Source organism: Gavia stellata, chromosome 4 (genome assembly GCF_030936135.1).
Source record: "Gavia stellata isolate bGavSte3 chromosome 4, bGavSte3.hap2, whole genome shotgun sequence".
NCBI lineage: Eukaryota > Metazoa > Chordata > Aves > Gaviiformes > Gaviidae > Gavia > Gavia stellata.
The window spans coordinates 67,552,436-67,574,911 of record NC_082597.1 but is presented as its reverse complement, the minus strand read 5'-3'; the positions used below and the strand labels follow the sequence as shown (position 1 = coordinate 67,574,911).

Below are 22,476 nucleotides of genomic sequence, written 5' to 3'. Positions count from 1 at the left end.
TCTGCACCAAAAATTTACATAACTAGCTCCAGCTACTGCTAATCAGACTGATTACCTTAACTCCTCCATTACATTTTCCTGCATTTTTCAGTTAGCTCTAGTAGCAAGATACATAATAAATTATTAAATAGAAACCTAATTGATCACATTACAAGTACTTAAAAGTACAGACTCAGCAGTGCACAACTATTTTATTCTAATGAAGACCTTACAACCAGCAACCTGGTGCACTAGATAAGGTACCTGAAGCTACTTCACTGTGCCCAATCTGCCCTCCAACTTTGGAGTTTTTGAAATACTTAAAATCTTTTCCCCTCCCTTTTGCCATGGAAGAGACCTACACGAGTCAGAGAAACATCGGTTACAGAGGAGAAATTGTGTAATTAATTTTGTGTATTTGACAGCAACTTCCATTTTTTTCCTTCTATCTTTTTTCATCTATAGCAAGGATTTACTTTTTTTTAAAAAAGATCGATTGTATTTTAATAGAGCAATTGCTTTGAGTGCTTAATACTTCATATCATATAACATACCACTAGCACTAAAGAAAGATTGCATACAGAAGGTATTTCAACTATTTTAATCTGTCTTGTGAGAGGAGGCAGCAAACAGAAGTCAGGAGAAGACTGCAGTCATATCATCAGGTAGTGGTCCACAGACCTCCATGTGACATGGACGTCATTTTGAGAGTCAGTGAGCTGCAATACATTTAAACTTGCTGTTCCATACTACTGCAAGCACACTCCACGTGGTTGAAAATTGAGAAGATCTCTTGAAATTACAAATGCTGTAGCAGCACATTTATTTTTCACAGTGACTAGCAAACATTAACATTAGACAAGCAGGCACTGGTCAAATTGCCCAGGCTCTATGAGGCTGTCATTCCATGCAACAAGAAGTTATCTGATCTTATCCTGTCTTCAAAGGAAACAGGAATTCAGAGCAAGGGAAAAACTAGCAAAGAAGGTTGCCAACAGTATTTTAGAGAAGTTTCTTTCAAAGTAGCATCCATTAACCCATCTCAGACTTTCTCCCAAGACTCTCGGGCATAACTCCCACACAAATGTGCAGCAGCAGGGTTCCCTCTCAGCCACTGGGACCAAGCCAGCTCTACTTCGGGCATCTCACAGCAAACCATCACACAACAGGTTGTTGCAAGTGTGTTGTACACAGTCAGTCACTTGAAAACAGAAGCTGAGCTGCTTATACCATGAGAGCCCCTTTTTAAAAAGAAAGCAGCTATGTACATGCAGAGCTTGATTTGCCATGTGCAGAAATCCTTTACAACGCTTGAAGAAGCAGCTGTCGAAAAGCAAATGCCAGTTGGCAGCGTGTATGAGTTCCCTCTGAAACCATCCCACGTGCACAGTCTCTCCAACGCAACTTCTGCAGCCTCTCCTGAAGAGGCTGGAAAACAAGAGGCTTTCCCCTTGGTGTAAGAAAGGGACACTCATGAAAGCGGGGGCAGAGGAAGGGTGTCTGGAAAAAGTAAAAAGCAAAGGAGCAGTAGGAAGAAAGAAAGAAGCAGGGGCAAAAGAAACAAGGAACAAGAAGATGGAGCAAGACAGGAGACATTTTTTATATTGATACCCTCCACCATGGTATCTGTCAGGGAACACGGAAACAAATACAAGTATCGAGGAGAACAAAAGTATTGACAGAAGCATGGAGAGAGAGCAAAGGCCAGGAATAGGAGCTGCACCAGTGTCATGCTCAGGTTACTCCTCCCCACCAGGTCCTCAACTTCAGAGGCAAGAGGTTAAACAAGGCTTTTGGACAGCCCGTTCTGGCCTGGCATATCAGAAGTAACCAGGGTCACGCATGCTTTCTAATTGTGCTACTCATTTGGGGATAAAGGAGAAGAAATAAATTGAAACAAACAACTTTAGAAGCTGTTCCCAATGGGCAGAAAAGTCTCTGTGCCAGAGCATTTAGCACTTACCCACTCCGAAAAGCCTTGACTTCCTTACCATTTTTGCATCACACACACAGAGAGGCAACATGACCAAACTCCCTCCCTTCCTTCCTTCTTAAAATCAAAACCAAAAACCCAATCGTCCCCAAGTCAGACCAATCAAACAAAACACCTGCAGGGCAGAAGTTCTCGAGTGGGTTGAACCATTTAAACTACAAGCAGAGGAAACAGACTCCGCGGTCTAAGAAGTTACAGATCTCTTGTAACGCCTATATACCATCAATACTGATGCAGCAAGAAGATTATTTAAAAAACAAACAAACAGCTCCTACAGAACTGATTAATGAGGGGTGTTATGTGGGAATAAAACACTCCCTTTCCCAGGTTTCAGGAGTGCTGCATGGGGCCCATTCAGGTGCCAACCATTAAATGATGAGAGAACTGCAGCAGGTAATTCCTGATGTATTTAAGGAACAAAACACTTTAGTAGTGCAGGGCAATTCATTATTACAGGTCTCCAAATTAAATCATACTGTGAGTGTTTTGTAGTTAAAACCAAAGTCAGCAACAAAGGGCAAGCTGGGCAAGGGCTACCAGAGGGATTGTACAAAGGTCAAGGTTAAAAGAGAAAAAACCCACACTCTGTCACGGATCCATGGGGCAGCTGCTGAGTCACATCCCCTTAAATGCTCTTACTAGCTCAGTGCTGTTCCACAGGAATAAGGTCACCAAGCGCTGGTCCTGTGCCAGAGTGTGGCCCTGAGTTATGGGAGAGCCCTTCCTTCCCCAGTGAGGTGCACAATGAACATGCCAAGAACTGCTGGACGCGACTGGTGAAAATCCTTCTGTTACTGCCTGAGCCCGGCTTTCACTGTTATATGCACATTCTTAGGCATAAAGCCAAAGTGCGCATCACCTCTACTTTCATATATATATACACACACACATAAATATGCACACACACATTTACATGTATGTATATCCATGTGCAGAAATTATACCTACAGACATGTATATATAGAAATATAGCAATATCACATAATATGCTGCTCACACTGCACTCACCTCACCTCAGGCATTATTGTATACATGCACGTTATTTCCCCTCTTCACATTCAAACTAGCATTACAGTTTTGGCTTTATCCATGGAGAAGCTGGAAGGAGAGCATTGCCTACCAGTATCATATTAGGATAGAAGGTCTCAGGACATGGACAGTCCTCAGATATTCTCCTCTTCCCAAGCAGAAGAAATGCACCTTTCAATTCCCTCCTCTTTTTTCCCTTAACCTTCCTTCTACCTTCTCCTCTCTTCGCTCTCCAGTAGTGTAAGAAAAATTACAGCACATTTCAGGATAAAAATGGCTAAAACGAAGTGAACGACATTTTAAGGTGGGATCAGCTGCAAACTAAACCACAATGGAGTGGCAGGTAGCCAGCAGTACCTCCGAATGGCCCACATGGCTTTGCTGGGCACAGAAAGGCCACCGCTCCTCTGCCCCTCGGGTGATGCCGGGTGGCAGGAGCTCCAGGTGCCCCGCTGAGCAAAGCGATGCTTCCCGTTCTCCCGGCCGGCTGGAGGGACCTGCAGCGAGGCAGAGGGAGAAGCCGCAGGCTGCCGGGCAGGTCTCTGGTGGATCCCCCCGTTTCTCCTGATTACGCATGTAGAGAAAAAGGAAAAAAGAGGGAAAAGGGGAAGAAAAGGATTTAAGGCTTTTTATTTTTCATGTTTACTTATCAAAAGGTTGAACATTATGGAAACAGCCCAACATGGTATCAAACTACAACAGATGACATTTTATTTAATCCAAAATACAAAGTCTTTGCATGCTAGGCGGGCAGGATTTATTAGTTCCTAACTAGATCTAGAGGAAGAGACCCAACAGCAAAAGAAGATGAGCACTCCCGTATCAAGCTGTTCTCTGGACCTCTGCTAGGATGGGAAGCACTGTGAGAAAGAATATGGTGCCATTCCTAATTTTTTGCTGCAGAAAATAATTGGTGTTCTGCCTCATTTAAACCAAAAACACATCTGTACAGGTTGGAGGAATGAGCAGGAGGAGATGAGTTTCAGCAGTATGTAGAAGGCTGCTGGTTTTCTGCTGCCCCCTAAAAAAGTCAAATACAGTCATAAAATCTTGAGCACCACAGACAAAAATGCACAATACATGCAACCAGAGCAAATATGAAAATGCAGCACATCTGGACTACAGAGCTTCACTCCTGCAAACTAAATAACTGCCACATCTTGGCAACTGGATGCCACTGAAGCAAAGAAATAACCTGAAGAGGCCACTGGAATGTGAACCTACGGGAAGGGGGAGATTGAGGGGAGAGAGAAGGAGGGCACAGATTTTCCTCTGATTAAATAACATTTGTGTTACCTTTAGCCAGGCAGCTCCTGGAACATGCCTGGCAGACTGTAAATGCAAGTGTTAACAAGCATGCTGGCTGTCAGTCCCCAGAAAACTCCTTGCTGGCTACTTGCCCACCAGTTACACTGTTATGAATTAATTATCCAGTCAAAATAGGAGAAATCCTCTGCTGATCCATCGTACCTGCCCTCTGACTGCTGTTGCTGCTAGAGGGGCTGGAGGGAGGGCAGGTGGGCCTGAAACTGGTCCATCCCCATTAGGACCTAGAGGAAGGGCTGAAACGGGAGGGAAGCCCGGATGCTCCTGAAAGAGGAGAGTCCCTCTTCTCCTCCCTGCATATGCTGCTCTCACATTGTGCCAGCTCTGGCACTCCCCAAACCCTTCCGGAGCTGATTTAATTCACTACTGCAGAAACACGAATTCAGTGTCCTTTTTTATAACCTAGATACACTAGCTCATGCAGGGATGTGACAGGCTCCAGAGCCTGTGGGGCAGCACCAGTGGGAACACGAGAAGCGATGGCAAGAGCAAGACCTCCTGTTCTCAGTGGCAGTAAGCTCTTACATTCACTCGTCGATAGATCTGCACCAGGTATGGTTTGGGAGAGAAATGGATAAAAACAGCTTCTATCAAACAAAAGACTTCTGACTTTTAATGGAGATACAGAACAGCAGTTATTTGTGACACTAAGTGGGTGTGTGATACAAACTTCAAAGTATTCGATTTTTCTCCAGTGACTGCTGAGAGCTGCTAATTATTCCAGTCATTCCAGAACTGGCTGGATATTTTCCCTCTTTTTCCATTCTGTAAGAACAGAAAGGATCAAACCTGATTTTACTACTAAACGTCATATGATATTTCTACAACTATGACATTGTGACTGAATAATCAAGCAGATGTTGTGAATGGAAGGAGTTAAGCCAGAGAAATTTTAAGATGTTGATGCTTCAGTCAGAAGTCCCTCGGAAAAAATAAATGTTAGCCTTGCCAGAGTGAATCGAGCATTTTAGAGATCAGTTCTACACATCTGGTCTATCTACCCAGAAAAAGTTATCAGGCAGCAATAGAGTAACAAAAAACAAAACAAAAAAAAAGTACAGAATGAAACCTTGGTGCCCTTCAAATCTGCCAAATATGTGCCATCTAATTCAGCGGGGCAAGTCCATCTCCCACAGTGCTCTATATAATAATATATATTTTGCACACACAGGTCACAACACTTGAAAAGCACAGCAAGCATAGCAAGTTACTCACAGTTTGAGTCCGTTGCAGGAGAGGGAAAAGAAGTCATAAACCAAGCACACACCAAACACAGTGACTCCAGTTTCTTTCACCAGCATTGCACAAGTCCCAAGGAATAAACTAAGCAGCAAGAAGAGCGGGGAGGCAGTGGGAGGGAAATGTTCCCCAACATAAAGCTGATCCACACTCCTGAAAAATAGATTTGACATAAATATTTTAACTTCTCTGTTATTTTCATGTTTACTACATTCACACAAATATTGAGACACTTAATTTCTTAAGATGCTGGTAGTAAGTGACATGAACAATCTACACTGTTTGCTGATAAATGAGGAAAGGTTTAGACACAGGACAGGAAGGGAAAACAGAAATATTGAGAGGTGCACCAAGAATTTGAGCAGAGGAGGGAAAAAAGACAAGCAGAAGGATGAAGTCCAGTCAGAGGAAGGCAGAGTAAGTACAAAGACAGAAAGGGCAGAAGTACACCTGCTTTCCGTCACCTAGAACACACATGCTTAATCCTCCCTATTTAACAAAATGCACTATGCAAGCAAAAATTCCTCCATCCCACCCACACTCCCGTAGATCAAAGATGTGTCCTAATCATTAATAGACTGGGCAGCAAGCCTGTATGAGAGGGAAGAAGGTAAGAAAGAACCAAAATCAAACAAGCTGATTCCTGTGGAGTCACTACCAGTTTTACACCTTTGAAACCTTCTGATGAAAACAGCATTGCAGATTTGTAGCAAACATGCCAAGTGGGACATAAGCAGTTTTTCCATGTGGCCATGACGACACAGTGCTATTCCTAAATGAAGTAACAATGCAAAAGAGGCAGAAACCCCATCTGAGTAAAGCTGTTTCTTTATCTATACTTGTTCAGTCACAGTTTTAGGACACAGACCAGCAAACGGTGCCAAGTTTTCATCTGAAAAGGATGACTAATGGTCTAGACACAATCCTTAACTCTCCCAGACCTGGTATTTCAGAGACCCACAGTCACAGCATGTATTTCAAAGGCAGGCATGCGTCTGTCCGTTCTTCACTCTACATACAGACAATTTGCCTTCAGTTGAAAACATTTCTTCATCATTTTTAGCTCTACAAGCCCTCCTCTAGTGTATGGTCAGCTGTAATGTCAATGGAAGAGGGGACCTTACATGTTGACTCCTCTTTTTATGTTTATTTGTTCTCATAACCGTCACTTATTTGGCACCGCAGCTGAAAGCAGGGGCCACGGCACTTCCACGCAGCAGTGCTGGGGGGAAGTACCTCTGCCAACAACAACCGAAAACTGACAGGTTTCCCCTTTGCCTCCTCCTCAGACTAGAGCATCTCATATCACAACCAATAGCAAGGATCCATACCTATTATAGGAGAGAAAAGCCAACAGAAAGAGTAGGCAGGCTAGGACATCCGCTCTGCCTACTATACCTGTTACCTAAAAGGAAAAGAGACACACAGGTGTAAAAGCATATATATAAAAAGGCATGTGCATTCAGTGACTGTTTCAACAATCCATGCTAACTGCTACTATTTTAAGCTTTTTATCTTTCAGTGTGATCCTCCCTCAACATCCTGAAATGTTACTTGGTTAGTGTAGGATATGCTCAGTTTTGTCTGCTGCATTTCTCACTTGGCAAAACAAATGAGTAAGCCAACAGTTAAGCCATTCTTTACTTTCTTATTAAAATATTAATAAATTTGCATAGAGAAATGCCAATTTTAGGGATCTGTTTTAATTTTGAATACTAAGTCTCAAAGGAGAAATGCATCCAACTCTCAGAACTGAGATTTGTTAAAGAAAAAGACTAACGAAAGAGCAACTCTGGAAAAGACTTATTATATAGGAATGAGTTAATAATTAGTATTTGAATATACTTTATCACCAAAAAGTGATAGGGTGGTATGTAATTTATTCTCTTTCTGAATAATACGAGTTTATGAGAGTTTTTTCTACATATTAATTAACCAAATCTTTTTATAAGAAAAGGAATACTGAAGAAGAATGTATAAACACTCTTTTTACAAACTATTTCAATATCCCATTTCACAAAGATCTAAAAATTGCCCATAAAGCAAGTAAAAGGCCCTTTGAAATTTCACCTCTTTTGAGATTACATAATTAAGCTATATTCAGCGCTCTGGCATTCATTTTAACCTTTTTAAGTTCTGACCCAGACAAAAATAAATTCAAAGAGCACCTCTTCTAAAACCTCCCTTATAATATAAAGCTGTATTATCAAAAGGAGCCTAGCTGATTAGTTCACACGAGACAGCACAGGGAGTAACTGTAAAGCTCATGGCTTTTTGTTATTAAGGTAATCTCTCCTCAAACGTTCTCAGCCACAGCAGCCGTTTCCCTCGCTCATTTACAAAGGCTGGTAGCCAGAGCACGTGATGTCAATGGTATCTCAGCTAACGAGTGCATTTTTTTTTTTTAAGTACGGATAGCTAGACATTGCATTTCCTTCTCAAAGACAGCAAGACTCATTTTATCTACAGAAGTACCTCCTCACGCTAACAGACTGCAGTTTTAGCATGACTATGTCTTTAAATGTTTCCTTATAACAAACAGAAAAATGTCCAATATGAGCTGTTGCTCTGTAAACTTACCATGATGTTTATTAAGCTAAAAAGTTTTTTTCTGAAGATGATACTCCTAGCTTTTATTTGAAATCAATATAAATTAATCCATGGGTCACATCACCTCCATCTGAGCGGTCTCCTCCAGAATACACACTAATGCTCCCTTCACTTTTTCTCCCTTAAATTGATGACTATAGGAGATGACTGAAGGCATGCAACAATGTCCCAGCAGGAGAGCATGGCCCCACTGACGTCTTTGGTTTCAGAAGACTCGACATTTTCATCAGCTGAATGACTGTCCATTTATTCCCGGCATCGCTGATTAGGACCATCAATTAGAATTTAGTGCCGGAGCAGAAAGATGGCAAGTACGAATACACTTTTTTCTTAAGGACTCCTACAAATTATTTTAAATGTAGTATATTCTCACCTTTGCTCCTCCACAGCAAAAATCACAAGTACCATATTCTGTATGACTTAGAGGCTTCTTTAAAAAAAAAAAAAGAATTTAAAGTATGCATTTATTTTTAGCTTTTGTGTCACCATTTTTTTTTGTGTCACATACTTACAGCCTCGGTGTGAATGGGATGCACAGCAAAGAACAGCGCCGTGACAAAAGCAAGTCGACAGTCCTTGAACACAGCTTTGTCACAAGTGTACATCAGCACAAGAGTCACTAGACAGTGTAAAATTACATTCACTGCGTGGAAATAGAAGGGGTTCATACCAGCCAGCAATATGTTTAACCTGTAAGGAAACAAAATGGAACCATTACTAGGCTGGAGAGGTCCTGTAATAGCAGGACATATTTCAAATACTCTAAATTATGCTTTTTGTCTGATTTGCAGTCTACTAATGTAAATGCTATTAAACTAATTAGTGAAAATCACGCTGAACTGCTGGTTTATCTGATTAAAGAGGAACCACTTCCCCAATTTTTAAAATATGTGGTTGCATTTGGCAACCTTCTTGACACCGAGATGGGAGGGGCTTGTGCCCTCCCAGTAGAGTTTACTGCAGTGAAACGATGTCTGTGCTTCCTTAGCAGCAAATAACACCAGCCAACATCAGAAGCATGGCTCTTGTCCTGTTTCCCTGTTGGCACCTTCTGCGGTTGTCTCAGCCACGTGGCAGCTTTATAATACGGGTAGTTATTTTCTACTGTGGAATAGATGCTTTCGCTTGGGAGCAGCCAAGACAAGGACTCGGTAAGGCGCTGCAGCATCTGCTTGGCATTACCGGTGCATTTATTCCCATTTAACTTTCATGTACTAAAAGTTAAGCATTTATTTAAATGCTTTACTGACATTAGGACTTCACTAGGAAGCTGGTCTAATAGCATAATTTCGATAAGGACATTGATGGTAAAGATAAATTAGCCAACATCACCCTAGACTCAATGAGACAATTAGGGTTCATTATTTATGTCAATCATAAAAAAAAAAAATAACAGGCTGTTATGACATTTGTTTGACAGCGTGTATTAACACATATTTCTGGTCACTGTTTTTGACAGCCAGCTTGCTTAACAGCTGCTGACAGGCTTTGCCTTACATGCAGTTGAAGATAACTCAATTCTCTTTAGAGTTAACTGCATGTGTACATTTGAACAAATACATATCTATATACACACACATATGGTGTCTTTATCTAGGGGAGACTCCATATATGAACAAGGAATTTGGAAGCACTAATGTTAAAGGACATTTAAAAAAAAAAAAAAAAGATAAGAAACCCAGTGAAAAGAAGACTCAATCTAAGTATTTTGCATGTAGCTGTAAATGTGCTAGAGGGACAATTATCCTTCCTGTTGTTACTAACAGACTCCAGGTCTCCCATGACATACATGATGCAACAGCAAAGCCACTGAGTTGTTGCTACTATGCAAACACCTTAGGTTTTTCGTAAGACAGAGGAAGTGTGGTATGTCTGTGAGGGCCAGACAACATATGTTTTTTAGAAATTCTCTCTACATTCCTTACCCATAAGCAACAGAGTGCTATCTGTCCTCGGCTGCATTTTCCAGGCCAATCTAACTTTAGTAGACCAGGAGTCTTACTTGTGCATTCCTACTCTGCTCCCACCAGAGTGTTTGTGGAGGCAATAGCTGAAACCCAGAGAGTTTAGGAAAAGTGAGATTTTAGCATGACTTGACCTTTCCCTTTGAAGTATGGGTTGATGCAGCTACATTTTGACAAGACATCAGTCTGTGTGATTCAAGAATACATGAAGAGCTGGGGCTTTTTCTTTTTTTTTTTTTCCCATTTCTCCTGCAAGCCATTTCAGGGCAGCAGCATACATCACTTTCCCTCATTTCTACCAGCACAGAGTGACAAACCACAGCAAATGGCAGTAACAGACACCCAGCCAGAGTTTCAGTTGTAAATACGCGGCAGCAGCTGGAACCCCCAGGCCTAAATCTTGTTTTCAGTGCGCTGCGGGTGCAAGGGGCAGCACAGGGCCACCCTGCCCCAAAGGAGCCGAAGTTCCCGCTCAGAGGCACCTGCAGATGTGTGCAATGGCAGGGACCATCTGCAGGACCCGTTCTTTATACAAATGAATCGTTTCTGGCTGTAAATCAGCTGGATGGAGCATAGTCATCACCATCGCTCCCCCTCAAATGCCAAAGTGTGCTTTGGCAACCTGGTTTCTGAAGAAAGCTGCTGAGGACAGTGAGGACAAGTGCTCAGGTTATCAGGTGATATGAACCCATGCACCAAGATGTGAGAGATTCTCACTTATTTATTTGGCCAAGTTGTGAGGACCAATCACTAAAAACATGACATCTGACAATACTCTTGAAAAATCTCTCATTGCTGTCCGTGGATCACGTCTGGTCACTTCCCAACCTGCAAAACAGGTCTACTGGCAAGAGAGGCAGAACCTTGTAGGGAAGGGATCTTCCTGCTCCCATCAGGTCACCTATCCCCAAGGAAGGGTGTACTCTTCACACCTCTTCTTGGGGCAAACATCAAGTCAACAAAGCTTGTAAACTCTGAGTTAACCGAAAGTTATTGAAAACAGCTATGTAAAAGCATCAGCATTATAGCTTGGCTATTCCCCTGCATATTCTTTTAAAAATATATAAATAGATAAATAAATAAGTGGAACAAAATGCAAACATAACAACACCATGGTATTCAGATAAGCCTTCCATTAAACAGCAAAATCTCACTGCAAGCGTGCCTCAGTCTAAGTTTTAAATACCATCTTTGGTGGTCCATGAACACTAAATGCGAATGTGTGCAGGTGCTATATTCACACCAGTGTTTTTTGCTGCTAAAGCTCTTTGTCATAAGAAATTAGGCCACATGGCAATGAAGGAAACATTCTTTTGTCCTGAAACAATCCCAGCAGAATGATTTTGAAATGTTAGCAGTGTTTGAATTTATTGTTCGTGAAACGGGTGAGCAAATCTGGGGCTCCAAACAGCTCTAATCCAAGTCACGAGAACTTTGCAAAGCTCCCCAGCACACTCACACACCCATGGGGTAAAAAGGCAGCCTACTATGGAAAGCCAAATTTGCTCCACTGCGGAGCAACTATGGAGCAACTTCTGGGCAAGGGAGCAAGAGGGGATGGGTAAATCCAAAATTACTTCTCCATTCTTAAACTTTAATACCCTTACAGATATTCAGTCTTGTCTTTGTTTACTGGCAGCAGCATTATCACGTAGTTGTGTAGTAACTATATACGGTATACGGCTCAGCAAACAAAGGAAGTAAAACAGAGATAGGAATCTCAAAATTAAGTAAGAAGTTGTGTTTCTCCAACATAATGTTCATGAACAGAAGCTCTGGCAGGCAACAACTGTTGCCCCCTGTTGGGGGGAGGGGGGAAGGTTGTCATATTTCCATATCTAAACTGGCCACAAATGGGGAAAATATTTCATTTTTTAAGTTGCAAGCCCCAAAGACACCAATACTGCCATCATTTCTAATTTGGAGCATCGCGTGGGCTGGAAGACCTTAGCCGCTTCTGCATGACGATCGTAACATCTGTCTGAGCTAAAGCACAACTTCTAAGATACGTGTTATGGCCTTGGTAGAGCACACAGCTAGGAGAGCAGATGCTTTGGGCTGGCCAGGCTTATTGAACTGACTGCTCGTCAAACCAGAGAAGTGTTTGCAAATCACATTCTAAAGATCTGGGGCTGAATAAGTGACCACGCTCCCAGCAATGGAGACACTTGAAAGAGGAGACACCACTATCTCAGACAAGGAGGTCTTTCCTCAGGGGAGCTGCCCAAGAAACACTCGGAGAAGAAGAGTTTTGCATTGCTTAAACACCTCTGGTGGAAGAGTCCCTGGAGGCAAAGAGTGGGCTAAGCCTCCTGAGAAGTGGAGAATGGCAGTTCAAATGCAAAGGCCCTTAAAAGGCCCATGGGAAAAGGAGGGGAAGAGCACCTATACCAAGGAGCAGTCTCTCAATACTAGGTGACATTGACAAGTATCTTCTAATAGAGCTGATCAGCATCACCCAAGCTACCACAAAAATAAAAACTCATTACAGAAATCTCAGCATCGATCACATGCCCCGTCAGGGCAGAGAAGGCTGCACTGAAACATGTGTTTAAGCAAAGACTTTTGTCCCAACACCGGTCTTTGTGTCCAAGTGTTGCAGCATGTGTGGTTCGGCATGTCACACACTGCCAAAACGACATGCCCAAGCAGGAGGTATACCAAAATAAGAGGTATACGCCCTAACACTGAAATCCCTTGATTTTGTTAAGGCTAATGGATGTTTTCCAGGAACAGCAGTGTTGTTTGCCTTGCCGCCTACAGCAGCTTTTCTGCTCCTCCACCATCCACTCTAGGAAAAGGAATTACATAGCTCCATTCTCAGAAAGAGACTTTCACAGACACCAGCTGTTGAAGGTCCACTGAGTAGAGCTTGTAAAAGAGCTCTCCAGAAGAAAGCAAATCACTCTTGCTCCTAAAAGAATAAGCAACATCTATCAGCACCCCCAATTAACCACTTGCCCTGCCTTCTCCCCAGCACAGCCGCCTCGTTTGAAGAATGGCATTTGTAGAGCAGGGACCATGCACCATGCTACCCCCAAGCCACAGGCACTTAATCCTCCTCTAGACAAGTCATCAGGCAGGGACACATCTCCTTGGGTCAGCAATTCCCTGTACAGAGGGCCTGGCAATCGAGTGGGATTCGGTGACTTCATCCTTGCAGACCCAGAACCAGAGGGGTCTATGCCACAAGAGTATGGGCTTGTAGACAAATCCCATACATACCCAGTTACGGTATATAATCACCAGGGGCTCTAATATAGTGCTCTTTATCCACTTGTACGCACGAAGACTCATTCAACCTTTTTTAAGGCCTCTTATGATTTAATAATATTGTAAAACGTAATTGGAGAGTTTCTCTTTTTATAGACTTTGTTATTATCCCTGGGCAGCTCTTGTTTAGTTTAATCTGGTTTATTATTTTCAAAAGACTAACAAAAAACACAACATGTTATGAAATAGAAATGCACAGGATAATAATGGTAATTTGTTATAGCGAGTAACACTTAATGGAAAGAGTCAGAGCATCCCACACCTCATAAAACCCCCAGTTTTTATAGAGGAAGGCTCACATGCAGATTTATATAAATTAATCTAACATACAAGGATGGAATAAGTTTCCTGTGATCTTCCCTTCTTTTTGGAATTGCGTGATATATATGGCAAACTTTATGCAAACTAATGCCCAATTTCAGCGCACAGTGGAATCTCCTTATAAACTCCACAGATGCATCTACTGTGTGCCAGGAAAATGAGCATTTGCACTCCAAAAATGGTGCAGCTGCATCAGTGGCAATAATGGTTAAAGCTCTATGTGGAAGCAGCTCAAAGATTAATGAAAAACCTGTAGCAGTAAAAAGAAAATAAGCCCCCTTTGCAGCAGTGTTCGTGCAATGGCTAGCACAAGCAGAGCAGAGTTTCCACCACGGTGCAGCAGCACTTTGTGCTGATAATCTTTTTATAGTACAGTACAATGCCTCAGAATTAAATGGACAATAAGGCTTAAATGGTTTGTTACTTGATTTGCTATAACGGGGATGGGTGAGAAGACAGAGGCCGTATCAATTCCCAAGCAATAGCAATTCCCTTAGAGCACAACAGTCACCACTTACAAGAGCACTAGCTAAGTGTTGGCATTCAAAGCAGGTTATTGCTTTCCAGCACGGTTAGGAGAAGAAAACAGAAATCACTGTTAGACTGGGAAGCAGCAGCACCTTGGAAGCGGCAAATAGCCAGGGCAGAAATTTCTAGTGAAACCCTAGAAAGTGTGGTTTGCTGATCACTCCTGTGTTAAGAATACCAAAAGCATCATTCACACGGCTTTAGATTTGTCTCCACAAACAGCCCTGGAAAATTAAAAAAGCCAAACGATGGCAATTTACAAACTGACAAACCAGGTGTCATTTTACCCGGATTTTGAACACAAGAAAGTTTGTCTTCAAAATTATTCTTAAGTATTGTTTCGGCAAGAGCAAGGCACTGAAGGAAAGGAACATCTTGTGAAACTCTTTAGCAGCCATGAAGCAGTCCTCTTCCAAGCGCTGAGAGAGTAAGAGATGGGATGTGATCAAGAACCAAGCTGGGACAGTCGTTCGTCAAGAAGATAAAACAATGCTAACAGAAATGTAGTCTAAAGCTATTAGACCTAATGAAGAGAATATTTCAAACTGGGTAAAAGAGTTTTTCCACCAAATTTAAAATAGGTTTGATAATCTTTCATCTCGAGCTGCAGACCACAGAGGAAGTGCCATTTTAATTTATACAGAAGCAAAGAAAAAAAACCAAGTATAGCAAGTGAAAAGAGAACAGCCCTTTTTTTTTTTTTCCCCTTTTAAATCTGAGAGACAATAAATGAGAAAGCCCAGGAAAGCAGTCAGAAACACAGCAAGTAAATGCAGAGAAATGCCTTTAGCTAACCAGCAGCAGCCAAAGCCCTTTATTTTCATGGACTCTAAAGAGTATTGACAGGGATGCTCCTGTGGGGAAGAAGGTTGGTCCAAAGCTGAGCCTTTTAGGTAAAAGAAGACAAAAGAAAATTAAGGGTGACATTAGTGCAAGAGGAATAGGAGGCCAGATGAGAGAAAATCCGCAGGAATTGGTAGGTGTTAAATAGAGACAAAACACCACTGAAGCAAGCAGCAAACATAGGCGTGACTGGATTCACGTCAGCCAAGTCTTTCAGGAGACTCTGCCTGGACCTTTTAGTGAATTCTTCCCCTCAAAATAAAAGGCTTTTAATTCAAGATACAGACAAATTTTATTGAGTGTTAAGGACTGAGAAAATGTTGCGACTAGGCAGAAGTCCAATGTGTTTTGCACACACCTCTCCTCCTGGACAGATCCCCCCTCTGGGCTTGGTGGCAAGCTGCATGGCGGCACAGACCTCCAGCCGGGTCTGCGCCCTCCCTCTCTGGGCAAGGAGCTTCCCCCGACCCTCCCCAGGAGTCCTGTCCTCCTTCCAAGGAGTGCAAGCAACCCTGCCAGTCCCCCGAGAGAAACACAACCCAAACCTACAACCAAAAAACATCAGACACCTGCTACAAAAATTACATTCAAGGTGGTGGTGATGGGGGGATGACTTCTGTGCACCTGGAAATGGGAAAAAATGAAGCTTTGAGGCACACGCACCCTTTCCCAGACCTGAAACGGCAGCAAGATGCTCTGCTCTGGATCAGAAGAAAAGCTTATATGCTTCACAAACTCCACCTCACCTGGTGTGGCTACACCAGTACTACATCAATTTCATGGCAGGTATCACAGTATCAGTATGGAGAGTGATTGCTATAGCTAGGGTAAAATATTAGACTAAGCTGTACAGGAGAAATACTGACACAATCTTAAACATTGTGATATTGCCCTAAAATAGATGTACAGAGTGAAAAAAATACTTGTGCACTGTGTATTTAACCTGACACATTGTAGCTCCACTATATTACCCTGTGATGTCAAACTGTAATATAGCATTAAATCAAGAACAAATAAAATCTAAGGTCTTTTTTTCTTCCTCGGGTTGTTTTGGTTTTGTTAAGCTCCCTGTCCTTGAAACTCAAGCCACTGATACAGCTGAAGAAACACAAGGATCAGCTGTAAGCAACTAGATAGATCAGAAGGTTGGCAGTGAATTATTGAATTCATTCTCTCTTTGGCTATGTATTTACACCTAACCCAAGCTCACAGTCACTTAAGGCTTTGATCTGAAGCCACTGGTAGTCGTACGTTAGGCTCTGGTTGCCCACACAGAATACTGAACCGTTGCTGAAGGGTCCCATTTACTTCCTAGGCATGTATGTCCCCAGGCCATTACTGGCTAGCAGCCTCCGTGGGCAGACCTGGAGGGTCATCCATTCTGCAGTCAGCAGCTGAGCACTGCCTGGACTTTGGAATTTATCTTTTTCCCCATCTTCTCCAGCCACAGTACTAATAGGATGGGTCTGTCCACAAATCGTGTGTCTATGTCTTTTCCGCTGGGAGAGTTGTGTTCCCTTTTACAGCTTGTCTCCCCCCGCTCCTCTCCTCCTGGGCCACCAGAGCCGCGCAGCAGCAGCTGGAGTGTGCGCTCTTACACCCTTCCCATGGAGGCAAGCACATGCCCAGTGAACAGTCGCTTCCACTTCCTTCGCGGAAGGCCAGATATCTCCTGTGCCTCTCTGGCCGGTGTCATCCTCCCAGGTCTCTGTCATGGCTCTGCGGCCTGGGCCTGCCACTACCTTCTCCTTTTCACCCAGTCTTCTGTCCCCGGTGACCTGTGACTTGAGGCACCTCCCTCACCAGCATCTGCCTTGGCAGTGCCCTCCAGCCTGCTACCAAAGAGGCCGAGCAGGCAGGGCCTTCACTTCTCCACCACCTGCAAAACCAGGAGGCTGATCTCTTAATCAGAGTCTTTAAATTTTGGCATCAGGGTTTTTCAAAAGGCTTCATCCTCACCACTTCCTACCACTGCACACCTTCAGGCTAAGTCTGCTGTGTTGATGACTACATCAAACCTCCATCACCTGTTTGTTTCTGGACTGAAAAATCTATCTAAATGGGAATTTGGCAGACAAGAAGAGAAAGAGGGAGGGAGACAGCACTGAGGATCGCACCTTCTGCTTCAGCAGTTGAGAAACATTTTTGCAAAACCACTGGAACCAAGGAATAATTTAAGTGCTACTGAGGGAATAAATGATTCACTGAACTTCTGTTAGTGGAGACAAGGTGTAAGACAGAAAGCAACCAGTTTAAATATAAAATCCTGTGTGAACTGCAGAACTGGCAGTTTGGGGGTTTTTTCCCACCTTTCATCTTAATATTTTATAGGGAAGGCACCAAGAAATAGTATATCCTGAGTCCAAAAAGCTGCCTTCTTTAGAAAGAAGTATGTTGAATAACTTCTTGGAGAAGAAAATAGCTACAGGTAAACATCTCTGAGTGACAGCAATTGGAGAAGAGAGCACGAAGCAAGTATTTCCTAAGGACTAAGCAAAACCATTGCCTACCATCTCAACTCCCGTGCAGGTGAGCTGTGCTAGACCTGTCACCTAACAGTTACCCACGTGCAATAGGAATGTTTCTGAACCAACACGTTTTAACACTCCTTTACTTTACTGAAGTCAAGAGAAAAGGTGAGAGAAGTTCAAAGATGCAAAGCAAACATTATTTAATTCAAGTGTCCATGTGCAGGTTTTTTTTCCTCTTCTGATGTTAACCCACACAAAACAATGCAGTAGTTCCTTGAATATTTTAAGTTCTGTTTAATGGTTCCAGTAACATGGGCCACTCTTACTTTCCTCTGATCATTCATACTGACAGATCCGGTGTGAATAATGTCAAATACTTGAGTTCTTTTCACTGTTTGACTCCAGTGCATTAGTCTACCGGAATGAGGACTGTCACTTAAGATTTCCAATTCGTCGGGGACTACTGTTAAAAATTTCAGCAATGTCTGCTTAAGATTTTTTTGACAGACAAGTGATAAATTTTTTTAATTGAGATCATTTCAGGAATACATAGCATATATGTAGGATATGTTCAGCCTAATGAAAAGTCCACAGGGCATCATGAGTCCTTCCTCTTACTTTCACAGCCACGAAGGACAGAAAAGAGACTGAGACAAAGTTTCTGTAGATTGATGGATCGGTAGATATAAATTTCAGCCCACCCATCACATCTGTTCTGTACATGCAGTTTGGAGATCTCCCAGATTTTTAATCTTAGTACAGCAAGACTCAAAACAAGCCTTTCCAGATGAAAGTTTCATGCAACAGAAGCAGAGCCACTAGGCAGGTATAAAGAATCATACTACTATTAAAATGCCTTGGATTTGACCAAATTAGCACAAGAAAAGAAATAAAGTAAAACAAGCAAATAATAAAAAAAAAAAGAGACCAGAATACTTTGGTCCTCAGCAAGATCCTGCAACACACACATCACAGGGTTTTCTCAAGTATCCCAAGTAGATGCACTAAATTCTAACAAAAGTATTAACAAACAACATTCATTTCCATTCTGTTAAAAATCCATTTCTGTTGAGCATTTTACAGCCAGCAGGGTAAATCCTTTTTCTTTCTGCACGAGGACAGAGTGCAACCAGCAACGTCCTGCTGGGCAAGGCAGGGGTGGATGGCTCAGGCAGGCAGAGCAGGGCTCGACCACGGGCTCAGTGTCGCTTGGCAAGAGCTCCCCGAAGCCTCTTTGGAAGCGCTGGGTTTGAAGGATCCACTCCACCCAGATCTTAATGTCTTCCCCTAACACCCGACTGGTAGAAATGAAATGAGAAGAATGTGGAAACTGGAGGGCTGGAAGGGTATTTGGGATGTGGTGGAAATAATCTTCCTCTGCAGCCAGGGAAGATAAACGATTCCTTCCCTATTCCAAATGCAATGCCAAGCGGTGAACAAATGACTCTGCCTTTGACCCTAAGTCTTAGCTGTATGGTTATTATAGGCACTTGAGGATGAAATCTTGCTCACAAAATTAGTCTCACTAACTTCCAAAATGGACTAGATGGGGACAGCGCTTCAATTTTTTTTTTTAAACACACCCCTCTCCCCCCCCTCCTTTAAAAAGCAAAGGCAAAACCAGTTCAGAGTCAGGACATATAAATGGGAACTAAAGCATTTAGTTTCCATTCCGTTATTAAAGTTTAAGATTCTTTTGCTAATTAGCATAACATAACCTCAGTCCTGCAACCTGATCTAGGAGGCCAAGTCTGGCACCCAATACCACATGCAGCGTGGTCAGTGGTGATACATGCAGGTTCACTCACCACTCAGATTACCCCCGGATATATTGCTGGAGGAATAGATTAATCAGACGACTCCCCAGACTGCAACAGTTTGGCTGGACACCCGATGGAGAAGGCACTCTGTGTGCACAAAGCTGTCTCTGCCCGTGGCTGCCGACATCCCCTTCGCTCTCTACAGAAACCTGCTGAGAGCCCCTTCGAGGGGAAGGTACAAAATCTGTTCTAAACAATCCAGTTTACAAGGGTCTGTGCTGTTCACAGTTTTGCTTTATCGGGGATACTCCACCCCGTGCCCGTCCTGCCCTGCTTCCCCAGACAGCTGACACCCGATTGCTCTCAGCTCCAAGCCCACCCTTCCAACCGAAGGGCATCAAGTGTTCTGCAGGAGCGGCGAAGGGATGCTGCATTCCCTGAAACTGCTCTTGCCTCACAGAAACAAATTATTGTCAGATAGTTCACAAAATCAGGTATTTTAATGAATAGTTACTCAATTAGCAGAGTCAACCAGGTTCCAGTAACACCTCCTCCTGGCATACGTACCACTTACATAGTTTGTTCCTTATGCCTGTCATAGGTTTGTAATGAGCATCTACCGATCACTTACGAACAGGACCCTAGTGCTAAACATCCATCACCCAGCTACACTAGTTCTTCAGCACAGCTCCCTGCAAGCACCCGTATCATTTTTCAATACCAATACGTGGTAAACATTCACCATCATTTACGTTTCATCAGAATGAATTAAAAAGAGAACAAGCTAATGGAAAGTATGACAAACTCTATGCATTGTAACTAAGCTGGTCTGCTACAAATTATTCCCCTCGGAGAGAGAGAGAGGCGTCTGGGTTTTCCTTCTAGGATTAGCGATGGAAACTGTCAGTTACTTTGCTGCCACCCAACTTCTCTTTATTCCTGTAAAACCGAAACTCCTCCTCAGCAACTCTGCCTGGTACACAGGGAACATCTGAAGCAGACGGGGCTGGCGGGGAAGTGCGTGGCTGACATGAGAGGTTTGCAGCAGCCAGGCTGGCTGCAAGAAGCGCCGCGGTACCCTTGAGGCAGACCCCTTCGCTTAGCGCTAAAAAGAAAGGCAGGGATGACTATGGGTCTGCTTCAGAACAGCACCGGGAAAAGTTTCTGGCACGATCGTTCAATTACCGGGAAAAGCACTGGCGACAGAGCAGAGGAGGAACTCAGTCGGAATTCAATTTGAGCACCCTCCTCAGCCTGAAGAGCTTTCCGAAGTGCTCCGTTTTCCCTTTTATCCACCGGCAGCCTAGGGAAGAGGCGCCACCTGTTCCCAAACCTCGAGGGACGCGGGGCACTTGCCGGGAGAGCGGCAGGCTCCCCGTCATTCCCCTTCTCCGGTTAACTTCCACCGGGCCGGGCCGCGGGACCACCCCGGCGGCAGCAGGCGGCCGAAGCCCCTCCGCCCCCCCCGGGGCACACCCCGTCCCACACAGCTCCGAGCAAAAATGCTGAATCACGAAGCCGGGGACGGGAGGCGACAGTGCCGGGGGTGGGGGTCCCCCTGACCCCCACCCGGGACTGGCCGTCGCCCGGGCACGGGTCCGGGAGAGGGGCCGGGCGGCGGAGGGGGAGCCGCGCCGCCCGCCCCGCTGCGGCGCCGGCGGCGGGCACTTACTTGAAGGTGAGGACGCAGAGGGGCCGGTAGGACTTGTGGCTGGTGTTCTCGGCCATCCGCTTGCCCCAGAAGTCGTTGGCGAAAGCGGCGGCCACAGGGGCGGCCGCCCGCACGTCGGGGTTGTTCACGATGGCCCAGACGTCGTCGTGCACGAACTCGCCCCGCAGGGAGTTGCCGTAGCAGAGGGCGCACAGCCCCGCCAGCACCGCCGCCGCCGCCGCCGCCCCGCCGCGCCGCCCGCCCGCCGACGGGGACGGGCAGGGGGGCGGCGCGGCTCGGTCCCGGCTGCGGGAGCCCAGCGCCGAGCCCGTCACCATGGCGCGGCTGCGGGGCGCCGCGCTGGCTGCCCCGGCTCCGGCTCCGGCTCCGCGGCCGCCGCGGCGCGGGCAGGCAGCGGCGCCCGCATGGTGCGGGGCGGGCAGCGGGACCGCCGCCGGCCACTCGCGCTCTGCCGAGGCGCAGCCTGCCCGGCTGCAAATAAACAGCGGCCGCCTCCCCGCGCCATCCCTCCTCCTCCTCCCCCCCCCCCCCCCCGCACGCATGCTCCTTGCCGCGCTGTCACCCCCGCCGCCACCTCAGCCCGCCAGCGGGGTGGGCTCTGCCCGGGGTGGCCCCCGCACCCCGGGGAGGGAGACCCTCCCAGCAGGGCGCGGCACGGCAGCACCCACGCGAGGCCCTGCTGCCCGCGGGCGCGGTGTGCTGCGGGGCTGGGAGCGGAGCCCTGGTGCGACGGGTCGCCCCTGCCACTCGCGGGAGAGAGGTGCAAGGCTGCCCTGCCTGGTGCCAGGGCTTCCTCCGTGTCCCCCGCGGACATCCCCCCCCGGCCGGTCACGCCAGGACCAGCCGCCTTGCGGGCCATGCTCACCTGGGACGTGGGAACGTCCCAGCAAGCTCCACGGCGTCCACGCTGCTCCGCAGCATCCACAGCATGAGTGCTGATCCACAGTATCGGTGCTGCTCCACCGCATCCACACTGCTCCACAGCATCAGTGCTGGTCCACACCATCCCGGCTGCAGCATCGTCGGAGCCAAGCAGTCCCCACCGTGTCCTGCTGGGGGGGAAGGCGTTTTGGTGCCATGGAACTTGTCTTCTCTACTCTGGTCCATCACCTGTCCCTCTTCCAAAATCACCAGAGAGCTGCGTTCTCCAAAGCATTATTTTGATGACTGCAGTGTGTCCATTCCCCTCCCATATGCCACCTTTCTTGTGTTAGTGACAACTCCCAATAACTTTTGCTTAAGGAAAGGCCATGTTCAGATCACCTACTCAACCACATATAAAAGGTATGTGGCCATGGCTTTTTCAGAAAACAGAAAAACAAATACTCTGCTAAAGCTTTTTGCTGTTTAAATAAAACCTCCTGCTTGTAACAAAACCAAGAAGTAACACCGCTTAGCAAAGAAGCTTAGATTCAATTAGGTGAATGAAGATACTGGACATACTCTGAGTTTGTTCCTGAAAAAAAAT

The 22,476-nt window shown here is 45.1% G+C and overlaps 1 protein-coding gene across 1 annotated transcript in view; it reads right to left on the bottom strand.

The window, feature by feature from the left end:
* TMTC1 (transmembrane O-mannosyltransferase targeting cadherins 1) overlaps window positions 1-21,325 on the bottom strand; it is a 148,577-nt gene extending 127,252 nt beyond the window's left edge. Inside the window, exons 1-5 of the mRNA XM_059816444.1 lie at window positions 21,009-21,325; window positions 8,689-8,866; window positions 6,898-6,971; window positions 5,543-5,719; window positions 3,359-3,565 (exon numbers count right to left, since the gene is read on the bottom strand). Coding sequence (XP_059672427.1) covers window positions 3,359-3,565; window positions 5,543-5,719; window positions 6,898-6,971; window positions 8,689-8,866; window positions 21,009-21,325 — 953 coding nt within the window. The remainder of the gene's footprint in view (window positions 1-3,358; window positions 3,566-5,542; window positions 5,720-6,897; window positions 6,972-8,688; window positions 8,867-21,008) is intronic.
* Window positions 21,326-22,476: the final 1,151 nt, after the last annotated feature.